Here is a 12,499-nt window from a genome sequence, read left to right on the forward strand (position 1 = left end):
TTGCGGGTTTAGTTAATGTTATATTTACAGTATTGAGAGATTCTGTAATATCATCTTTACAGTATTGCGGGTTTAGTTAATGTTATATTTACAGTATTGAGAGATTCGGTAATGTCTTATTTTATGTATTGCAAGACTCGTAACTGTACTTATTACACCACATGTTTACGTTTGCCAAGATGGCACCAGCAATATATGTCTTCCAATGACGCGTTCACGCATGAATTATTTACCTGTTTGTATGAGCACCACGTTGATGCCCGGCTTCTGGGACTCCAGAGTCTGGTGGTTGTCTGCGATGACGTCTCCTCTGTCAGGGGCATCCCGGAGACCTGAACAGACCGTCATTATATCACACGATGTATCAACTGGCAAGTCAGGTTAGGGTATATTTACGGCGAGTTAGCAACATTCAAGTGTAATTCTACACAGGATAACAGCTACCATTGTGACGATATGGTACACATATTGTACCATTGTGACCATATGGTACACATATTGTACCATTGTGACGATATGGTACACATATTGTACCATTGTGACCATATGGTACACATATTGTACCATTGTGACCATATGGTACACATATTGTACCGTTGTGACCATATGGTCCACATATTGTACTATTGTGACCATATGGTACACATATTGTACCCTGGTGACGACATGGTACACATATTGTACCATTGTGACGATATGGTACACATATTGTACCATTGTGACGATATGGTACACATATTGTACCCTGGTGACGACATGGTACACATATTGTACCATTGTGACGATATGGTACACATATTGTACCATTGTGACGGTATGGTCCACATATTGTACCCTGGTGACGACATGATACACATATTGTACCATTGTGACGACATGGTACACATATTGTACCATTGTGACGATATGGTACACATATTGTACCCTGGTGACGATATGGTCCACATATTGTACACTTGTGACGATACTAATCGGACAAGACAATCATACTGTACTAATACCCTTAGAGGTCAGAACTGGTAAAGCTAACCAACCATATACTACCAGGACCAAACTAAGATGGGCTATAAATGGACCCCTACGAAGAGGCTCACAAAAGCATGTCACTGTCAACTTCGTACAAGAGAATCTTGAAACACAAGTGGAGAGATTTTGGCAACTAAGTGAAGTTATGACAAATGACATTGCGCTGTCATTTCAAGACAAACAAGTCATCAAGCTGTGGGACTCTACAGTTGAGAGGGAGGACAAACATTATAAACTGCCAATTCCATTCAAGTCAAACCCACCAAGACTGCCGAACAACTACAGTGCAGCAGAATCAAGGCTACAATCATTAACCAGGAAGTTAATGCGAGACGAAGGACTGTCTCAAGGCTACAAGGCAGGTATTGATGATATGCTGTAGAAGGGCTATTCGGAAAGAGTTCCACACGAAGAAATTAACGTTGACAATGGGTACACATGGTATATCCCACATCATGTCGTCCTCAGTGACAAGAAGCCTGGTAAGTTCAGGATAGTGTTCAACTGTTCAGCTTCCTACTGTGACGCAAGCTTGAACAAAGCAGTGTATCAAGGGCCAGACCTGACTAACTCCTTACTCGGTGTGCTTCTGAGATTCAGGCAGCACAAAATAGCTCTGGCAGGTGACATTGAATCAATGTATCACAGAGTGAAGGTGGCTGATCATCATCGGGACTCGTTGAGGTTTCTGTGGTGGAAAAACCAAGTATTAGGAGGTGAAGTGGAGATCTACAGAATGACTTCACACCTGTTTGGAGGAATATGGAGTTCAAGCTGCGCTAACTACGCACTGCAGAAGGTAGCCTTGGACAATGTTGACGATTTTGACAGTGACGTCATACAGACTGTGAAGGACAATTTCTACGTTGACGATTGTCTAAAGTCAGTCCAATCTGAACAGGAAGGAATCAAATTGATCAAGGATCTGTGTGAGCTCCTGCAAAGGGGATCCTTCCGACTCACCAAATGGTTGAGCAATAGCAGAACAGTGTTGAGCAATGTCGGTATGGAAGAGCGAGCCAAGAACTTGAAAGATCTGGATCTGTGTACGAGTGATCTCCCACAAGATAAGGCTCTTGGAATTAAGTGGGACACAGAAACAGATGAGCTTTACTTCAAGTTCATTCCAAAGTCCAAGCCACTCACCAAGAGAGGACTGATAAGTGTCATCTCTTCGATATACGATCCTCTGGGATTCCTCACCCCATTGATCTTGAGTGCAAAGCAGATCTTCCAAGATGAATGTAGACTCCGCAAGGGATGGGATGCTGTAATAGAGCTAGAGCACAATGAAAGATGGATAAAATGGTTATCAGAATTGAATCTCATCGAGGGATTTTCAATACCAAGATGTGTGACCCCAGAAGGTTTCGACAAAGCACTCTCTGTTGAATTGCATATCTTTGCAGATGCTTCGAGTGTAGGATATGCAGCTGTGGCATACCAGCGAATGAGGAATGCCGAAGAACAAATATGGTGTTCATTCCTGATGTCGAAGTCTAGATTGGCTCCAATCAAAAGTGTTACGATTCCCCGTCTTGAACTGTGTGCGGCTGTTCTCGCAATAAGATTAGATGAGGCTTTGCGCAGAGAATTGCGCATCAAGATAGAAAGGACAGTATTTTGGACTGACAGTATGATAGTCCTACATTACATCAAGAATGAGTCCCAAAGGTATCAAGTGTTTGTAGCCAATCGGGTCACTACCATTCGAGAAGGTTCATCACCAGAATGTTGGAGACATATTGAATCATCTCAAAATCCCGCTGACGCAGCCTCCCGTGGGCTAGATGCCGTTGCTATGATGAACCATAAAAGTTGGCTTCAAGGACCAAGCTTCCTATGGCAGAATAAAGAGACCTGGCCAGAACAACCTCCAGTATTGAGTGTATCCACAGATCAGCTGGAAATCAAGAAAGCTAAGGTGAACTTCGCTAAGTCAAAGAATGTTGACTTATGTACAGATCAACTCCTGAAGAATTATTCTTCGTGGTATCGGCTGAAAAAGGCTGTAGCCTGGATTTTGAGACTCACGAAATGTCTCATGGACAGAGTCAATGGGAAACAGAAGACAAAGACTTCACTGGAACCTCTGAGCGTCTCTGAAATGAAGCATGCTGAAATGGCAATCATCAAGTATGGGCAAAGATCAGCATTTCCAGTGGAAGTAGAGTTTCTCATGAATGCTCGTCCTGTGAAAAAATCAAGTCCTATCCATCCACTTGAGCCATTTCTTGATCAGGGCGGTATCCTGTGTGTCGGTGGAAGGTTACAAAACGCACCTATCCCTGACAAGTCCCAACATCCTATGATTCTACCAAAGGGACATCCAATTGTCACAATCATTATCCGAAACTGCCATAAACAATTAGGACATTCGGGTACAGAACATGTTCTGGCCCAAGTGAGGACAAAGTATTGGATAATAAATGCCAGAAGCACAATCAAGAAAACTTTAAGAGACTGTGTCCAATGTAGGAGACTGCAAGGAAAGCAGTCAATTCAGAAAATGTCTGATCTTCCTAAAGACAGAGTTACACCGGGCAAACCTCCTTTTTCTCATGTAGGGATAGATTGCTTCGGCCCGTTCTTGATAAAGCGAGGACGCAGTGAAGTGAAGCGATACGGGTGTTTATTCACTTGTTTGAACACCAGAGCTATCCACTTGGAAAAGCTTGATAGCATGAATACGGATTCTTTCATTAATGCTTTCAAGCGTTTCCAGGCCCGTAGAGGGGCTCCAGAGCTAATCCGTTCTGACAACGGATCTAACATTCGGGGAGCCGAAAAGGAGTTAAAAGAAGCCATTAGAGACTGAAACCAACAAGTGCTCCAGGAGCATATGCTTCAGATGGAAATTACCTGGATGTTCAACCCCCAGCAGCATCTCACATGGGTGGCGTCTGGGAGAGGCAGATCCGGACTGTTCGGAAAGTACTGAATGCTCTGTTATATCAGCAACACAGTCTACAGGATGAAGGACTATCAACCTTGCTGTGCGAAGTAGAGTCAATAGTAAATAGTAGACCTATTACTGTAAATCCTGACAATCACAAAGACAGTGAACCTCTGACTCCTAACCATATCTTACTCCTGTGATCAGCAAAGTCTGCACCACCAGGCAGATTTTTACTGAAGGACAGATACTGTAAGCGCTGGAGATACATCCAGTCACTTTCAGACCAGTTCTGGTCTAGATGGCTTAAAGAATATCTGCCTACTCTGCAACTCCGCCAAAAGTGGTTCCAATCAACAGTGAACTTGAAAGTCGGAGACATCGTTCTGATCATGAATGAAAATGTCCCTAGATATGTGTGGCCTCTGGCGAGAGTCACTCAGGTGTACCCAGGAGGGACGGCTTAGTGAGAACTGTGGAGGTCAAGACCAAGGATTCCGTGTTGACCAGGCCAATCTACAAACTGTGCTTGTTGGAATCTGCCTGTGAAGACAGACTGTGAATGGACTGTTAAAGGACTGTGAATATCAAGAACTATAACTCTATAGACACTAAATGTGACGGGTGTGAAGTAACATATTTCAAGTGTTCAAGACTTAGCATAATTTAGTGTTCGTTAAATGTCCTACATTTAAGGGGCCGGAATGTTAGATTTCAAGTATTATTTTTTAGTTTCATGGCCTATGAAGTCATTTTATAAGTGCTTCATTTAGCATTTTGTCCAGGTTTTTTTGGGGTTAGTCCCGGTTATCTCGTCAAAAACAATCATGGCTACGGCCAGTCGCATGTGTTGCATGTGTTGCATGTTTCAACTTTATGTAGGGTTCAAGGGCATATACATTTTTGTTTAAGCTTGCACCTAATCAGTTGTGAAGTTCTGCTCATAAATAAGCAATAAAGGCTGGATTGAGTTCAAGATTTGTGGTCCCTATATTTTGAATCCTATAGGTAAGGTCTACATATTGTACCATTGTGACGATATGGTCCACATATTGTACCCTTGTGACGATATGGTACACATATTGTACCCTTGTGACGATATGGTCCACATATTGTACCCTGGTGACGATATGGTACACATATTGTACCCTGGTGACGATATGGTACACATATTGTACCCTTGTGACGATATGGTCCACATACTGTACCCTGGTGACGATATGGTACACATATTGTACCATTGTGACGATATGGTACACATATTGTACCCTTGTGACGATATGGTCTATATATTGTTCCCCTTGTGACGATATGGTACACATATTGTACCATTGTGACGATATGGTCTACATATTGTACCATTGTGACGATTTGGTACTCATATTGTACCCTTGTGACGATATGGTACACATGTTGTACCCTGGTGACGATATGGTACACATATTGTACCATTGTGACGATATGGTACACATATTGTACCCCGGTGACGATATGGTACACATATTGTACCCTGGTGACGATATGGTACACATATTGTACCATTGTGACGATATGGTACACATATTATTCCCTTGTGACGATATGGTCCACATATTGTACCCTGGCGACGATATGGTCTACATATTGTACCCTTGTGACGATATGGTCTACATATTGTACCCTTGTGACGATATGGTCCACATATTGTACCCTGGTGACGATATGGTCTACATATTGTACACTTGTGACGATATGGTACACATATTGTACCATTGTGACAATATGGTCCACAGATTGTACCCTGGTGACGATATGGTACACATATTGTATCCTTGTGACGATATGGTACACATATTGTACCATTGTGACGATATGGTACACATATTGTACCCTGGTGACGATATGGTACACATATTGTACCCTGGTGACGATATGGTACACAGATTGTACCCTGGTGACGATATGGTACACATATTGTACCATTGTGACGATATGGTACACATATTGTACCCTGGTGACGATTTGGTCTACATATTGTACCCTGGTGACAATATGGTCTACATATTGTACCCTGTTGACGATATGGTACACATATTGTACACTTGTGACGATATGGTCCACATATTGTACCCTGGTGACGATATGGTACACATATTGTACCATTGTGACGATATGGTACACATATTGTACCCTTGTGACGATATGGTCTACATATTGTACCCTGGTGACGATATGGTACACATATTGTACCATTGTGACGATATGGTACACATATTGTACCCTTGCGACGATATGGTCTACATATTGTTCCCCTTGTGACGATATGGTACACATATTGTACCATTGTGACGATATGGGCTACATATTGTACCATTGTGACGATATGGTACACATATTGTACCATTGTGACGATTTGGTACACATATTGTACCCTTGTGACGATATAATAATAATAGTAATAATAGGCCATTTATATAGCGCCTTTCCACGTCACAGGGATATGCTCAAAGCGCTTCCTGAGCTCAAGTTAAAACTATATACAGTTGGCAGGTACGGATGATTGGAAGTCACTTGTAGCGAAGAAATAGATGAGTCTTTAGTCGTGTTTTGAATGTACTTAGGGAAGGAGATGATTTTAACTCGATAGGGAGAGAGTTCCACAGAGAAGCTGCTGCATATGAAAAGGTCCTTGAGCCAAATGATTTGAGACTGTAGCTCGGGACAGCAAGTAACAGTTGTTGTGATGAGCGCAGGGTTCTTTCTGGAGAGTAATGTGTCAGAAGGTCTTGAAGGTAGGAAGGTCCTGAGTTGTAGAAAGACTGGTAGGTGAGGCAGAGAATCTTGAAATCAATCCTTTCACGAATACGGAGCCAGTGTAGAGAGTTTAGGATGGGAGAGATGTGACAGCGAGGACTGGTGAGAGTGATGATGCGTGCAGCTTTGTTCTGGATTTTCTGAAGACGATGGAGTTGAGAGGAAGAGATGCCAAACAGTAAACTGTTGCAGTAATCCAGGCGGGATAAAATCAGTGTCCGCACAAGGGTGGCAGTGGCTTCTTTGTTAGGACTTTGCGGATGCTGCCGATGTTCTTCAGATGGTAGTGGCAGGTCTTTACTAGATGATTTATTTGCTTGTCCATGCTGAGGTTTGAGTCCAAAAGAACGCCAAGGTTTTTCACAAGAGGAGAAAAAGGAATCGAAGATTGCCCAATGGAGATATCTTTGATGATAAGGTTTCGTTGTCTTGAGATTGTGGAGATGACCATTGTTTCTGTTTTATAGTCGTTAAGTTTCAGCTTGTTAGCAGACATCCAGGATCTTGTGCTCGAGAGGCATGCTTCAAGGTTGACTTGCACTCTAACTGACTTTGTTCTGACGACTTAAAACTGTCAAACAATTGGCTGTCGTCCGCATAGAAATGATGAGGCACATGATAAGCAGACATCAGTTTTCCGAGCGGTTGAGTATACAGGGAGAAAAGAGTTGGTCCAAGAACTGATCCCTGGGGAACTCCACAGGTTAGGTGTGACTGGATGATGAAGACGTTCCGATGTGAATGGACTGGGTTCTGTCTGAAAGGTAGGATCTTAGCCAGTCAAGAACTGTATTAGTCAAACCAAATTCTTTCACCAAACGCTCAAGAAGAATTTCATGGTTAATTGTGTCGAAAGCCGCAGATAAATCCAGGAGGACAAGCAAAGCAGATTCACCATGGTCGACTGCAGATCTGACAGAGTTCAAGACATAATTTAGAGCAGTTTCTGTGCTGTGAGCCTGCCTGTAGGCAGATTGGTAACAATCAGTCAAGTTATGCCCAGAAAGATGATCCGAGAGTTGTTGTTTGACTACTTTCTCCAGAACTTTAGACATGAACATCAAATTTGAGACAGGACGATAGTTTTTTAGACTCTGAGGGTCAAGCGTGGTTTTCTTTGATGAGTGGTTTGACTACAGCTCGCTTAAAGCATGATGGTACACAACCTGATGATAAACTTAGGTTGATGATCTTGGTAATGATTGGCAGAATGATATCCAGTATTTTCAAAAGGAATTTTGTCGGGATAGGATCAAGCTCACATGAAGTTGGTTTTGACGAAAGCATTATTTTCTTGACCTCAGATTCTGTTACTGGACGGAATGAACTGAGCTGGGTACCAATGGGCTCCCCGAATACAACATCCTCAGAAGAAGAATCAATATCACCTCGTAGTTTCGTGATCTTCTCATTGAAGAAGGTGTTGAAATCCTCTGCCAATGTCTTTTCCTCGCCATGAGGAAGTAACACTTCCTTAGATTTTCCAAGGATCTTGTGGAGAGAGCTGTGTAAACGTTTTGGATTTTCTGCAATCCTAGAAATTTCCTCATTGATGTAATGGGCGCGAGCATTCCTGATTTCTTTGGCAACATTGTTTCGGGCACATTTGTACAATTGTCTATGGATCTCCAAGCCAGAGATGCGCCATGTGCGCTCAGCAAAGTGTCTCTTCCTCTTTGCCTCACGGACTTGATCGTTGTACCACGGTGATGCTTCATGATTACGCATTTGCTTCAATTTAACGGGGCGTGTTTATCTAAGACGGCCGTCAAAGTAGAGTTAAAGAGATCAGATAGCTCGTTAACGTCATCAGATGTGTTAGAAAACAGACCTGAATTGCTCAGATCATGACAGAATATGCCAATGTCAATTTTCTTCAGGTTGCGAGCTGTGATGAACTCGGTATTCGGAGTGGGTCTTTGGAAATTCAGAAGGAAGGAGATCATGAAATGATCGGATATCTGCAAATCATTGACTTCTAGGTCTGTTACCAGATCATCAAATCCTGAGATAACCCAGTCAAGCACATGACCAGAGCGATGTGTGGAACAGCTGACATGTTGTTTGAGGCTGTGGGATTCCAGTACGTTGAGCACTTGCTTAGTTAAGGAATTTTGTTTGATATCATAATGGACATTAAAGTCACCCATGATTACACAAGATCCAAGTTTGGGACTTAGTAAGTCACAGAGTGAAGAAAATTCATCGCAGAAGTTTGAGTTAGTGACGTTATTCACTCTTGATGGTGGGGGCCTATAGAGACACACAATTTTAAAAGATTTTTTACCACAAGTGACAGTGACAAGCAAATATTCAAATGAAGCAAAGTCAGTATGTAGGTTTGACTTTTCAATAATCAAATCCTTCCTGTAGATCAGTGCGACACCCCCTCCTCTCCTGTTTGGTCTAGGTACATTAAACAGTTTGTAGCCTGGCGGGGTAATTTCATGGCATTTTGACTCATCACCGACGGCAGCTAGCCAAGTTTCAGTGAGAAAGAGCAAATCGATGTCATGATCCAGCATATAGTCGTATATTTCAACTGTTTTGTTTTTGCAAGATTGGGAATTAAATAGATGAACTTTAATCAAATCAGAAGGTTTTGAATTTCCACTTGACTGAATTCCAGGGACATGGGTTGAAAGCTGGTTCATTGACTTATCCAAATTACTGAACACAGCACCTGTTGGTTGATTGTTCTTTTGTTTGCGTCGTCCACCTCGGCTACCCCTCACAAAGGGGCTGATACCCAGGTGCTTGATTAGTTGATATACATCAGGGTCAATCCATTGTCTTTTCTTCACCTGCTTGCCTATAACAATTAGTCGGCTTCTATTCAACTCAGGCTGGCGCACTCCCATTGTCACTGGGCTGTGAAAGACGCTTGCTTCCCTGATTGTTGAACAATGGTAGGCCTCACTGGTTTCAAATATTTGGAAAATCCAGACAAATATTGCAGTGAAAATCAACATTTTCTGTAAGTACTTTTTGCTTCAAAAGTCACAAATACACATGTCTGGATATGTTAGGAACACCATGAACAGTTTTCAAGCAGATCCGCTGAGAATAAACAGGGTTTTTCCAGGAAAATGTGGGAGCTCAGGTGAAATGCAGCCTGTCAGGCGCAGGTATCTAATCTAATATGGTACACATATTGTACCATTGTGACGATATGGTCCACAGATTGTACCCTGGTGACGATATGGTACACATATTGTACCCTTGTGACGATATGGTACACGTATTGTACCATTGTGACGATATGGTACACATATTGTACCCTGGTGACGATATGATACACATATTGTACCCTGGTGACGATATGGTACACAGATTGTACCCTGGTGACGATATGGTACACATATTGTACCATTGTGACGATATGGTCCACATATTGTACCCTGGTGACGATTTGGTCTACATATTGTACCCTGGTGACGATATGGTACACATATTGTACCCTGGTGACGATATGGTACACATATTGTACCCTTGTGACGATATGGTCCACATATTGTACCCTGGTGACGATATGGTACACATATTGTACCATTGTGACGATATGGTACACATATTGTACCCTTGTGTCGATATGGTCTACATATTGTACCCTGGTGACGATATGGTCCACATATTGTACCATTGTGACAATATGGCCTACATATTGTACCCTGGTGACGATATGGTACACATATTGTACCATTGTGACGATATAGTCTACATATTGTACCCTGGTGACTATATGGTCCACATATTGTACCCTTGTGACGATATGGTACAAATACTGTACCCTTGAGACGATATGTGGTCCAGATATTGTACCCTTGTGACGATGTGGTACACATATTGTACCCTTTTGATGATATCGTCCACATATTGTACCCTTTTGATGATATGGTCTAGGCAGTGTACCCTTGTGACTACGAGGTCCAGATATTGTACCCTTGTGACGATGTGGTACACATATTGTACCCTTTTAAGGATATCGTCCACATATTGTACCCTTTTGATGATATCGTCCACATATTGTACCCTTGTGACAATGTGGTCCAGATATTGTACCCTTGTGATGATATGGTCCACACATTATACCCTCGTGACGATGTGGTCCACATAGTGTACCATTTTGACGATATCGTCCACATATTGTACCCTTTTGATGATATGGTCCGGGCAGTGTATCCTTGTGACTACATGGTCCAGGCAATGTATCCTTGTGGGTACATGGTCCAGATATTGTACCCTTGTGACGATATGGTCCACACATTGTACCCTTGTGACGATGTGGTCCACATATTGTACCCTTTTGACGATATCGTCCACATATTGTACCCTTTTGATGATATGGTCCAGGCAGTGTATCCTTGTGACTGCATGGTCCAGGCAGTGTATCCTTGTGGCTACATGGTCAAGATATTGTACCCTTGTGACGATATGGTCCACACATTGTACCCTTGTGACGATATGGTCCAGATACTGTACCCTTGTCACAATATGGTCCACATAATGTACCCCTACAACTATTTACAACATATAGATCCACATAACTGGTCCTACCTGTACCAGCGTTGTCTGTGTCAGGTGTTGACGATCCCCGGTCTCCTGGTCTCCTCAGGGCGGCTCCGTGTTCCCCACCTGTCATCCCGTCTCGGTCAGACGGTCGAGCAGTGGACATGACGTGTGTGCTGAATCCTGAATCCTCCATCTCACGTTGGGAGGACGGTGAGTCTTGACCATCGGGCAGCTTGCCGTTACCTGTAATAATCACCACATGTTTCATGCTATCTATTACAGTCAGTATTACATTACTTTTCTTTATAACGGCTGTGGCCACGAACATGAGATGTACAGGGAGATATTCCTTCTTGCACAGGAACAAAGGACGGAATAGTGAAGCATCCCATTCCCTATTTGGTCTGGAGTCACAGAAACACAGGGATTGGTTCTTCTTGGTCGCTTGCCGCAATATTCTAGTCTGGACCAGACAATCCCGTGATCAACAACATGAGCACCGATCTACACAATTGGAATACGATGACATGTGTCAATCAAGACAGTGAGCCTGACCCTCCGATCCCGTTAGTCGCCTTTTCCGACAGGCATGGGTTACTGAAGACCAACTTTAGCTCGGATCTACAAGGGTACATAAAATCTGCGATAGAAAGGAGGTATATATAGTAGACAATTATCAAATATACAATGCTCACATGAACTTCACATTTTGGCACAATTATGCTTACTCCATCTAAACAATTAAATGAAAACTAGCCATCAAATATTTCAAACGGAGATGTACAAGATATGTACAAGAAATTAAATATTGTACACATACCTAGATTCAACACTGCCTAATTCAACAAACTGGCACTCGTCTATTGTAGCCTGTTAAAAACAATAAACATTTCGCCCATTTCAACATCAATCCATACCTTGAGTCATTACCTCAAGCTCTGGACTACCCACCTGAGAGTACGGCAATATTCCGACCCCTGTCATTGTCTCCGCTGCTGCCCCCGGATGGTCTCAGCTGGGAGTGGGAAACACTGACACCTTCAGGAACTATCACGTCTTCATCTCCTGGAGCTCTCCTCACATCCAGAGACCTTGGCGAGTCGCCTGTGAGAAGGATCACCCAAAGATGTTTCACAAGAAATCAATATAAAGAGACTCAAGCACTGCTTTGATTTTAGAGCTCATGACATCTTTAACATGATTTATTATGGTTTGCATTTAGAAAGCACCAAACATTAGCCTTTACCGTGTTCCAATATTTGATATTAGCAT

At 42.6% G+C, this 12,499-nt stretch overlaps 1 protein-coding gene across 1 annotated transcript in view; it reads right to left on the reverse strand.

Annotated features, from left to right (window-relative positions):
- Positions 1-12,499, reverse strand: part of LOC124268515 (collagen alpha-1(II) chain-like) — a 78,521-nt gene that overhangs the window by 13,123 nt on the left and 52,899 nt on the right. Inside the window, exons 22-24 of the mRNA XM_046703500.1 lie at positions 12,179-12,331; positions 11,273-11,470; positions 234-332 (exon numbers count right to left, since the gene is read on the reverse strand). Of these exons, the coding sequence (XP_046559456.1) occupies positions 234-332; positions 11,273-11,470; positions 12,179-12,331 (450 nt within the window). The remainder of the gene's footprint in view (positions 1-233; positions 333-11,272; positions 11,471-12,178; positions 12,332-12,499) is intronic.

The sequence above is a fragment of the Haliotis rubra genome, unplaced genomic scaffold, assembly GCF_003918875.1.
Source record: "Haliotis rubra isolate DU_JTF1 unplaced genomic scaffold, ASM391887v1 Scf1388, whole genome shotgun sequence".
Classification (NCBI taxonomy): domain Eukaryota; kingdom Metazoa; phylum Mollusca; class Gastropoda; order Lepetellida; family Haliotidae; genus Haliotis; species Haliotis rubra.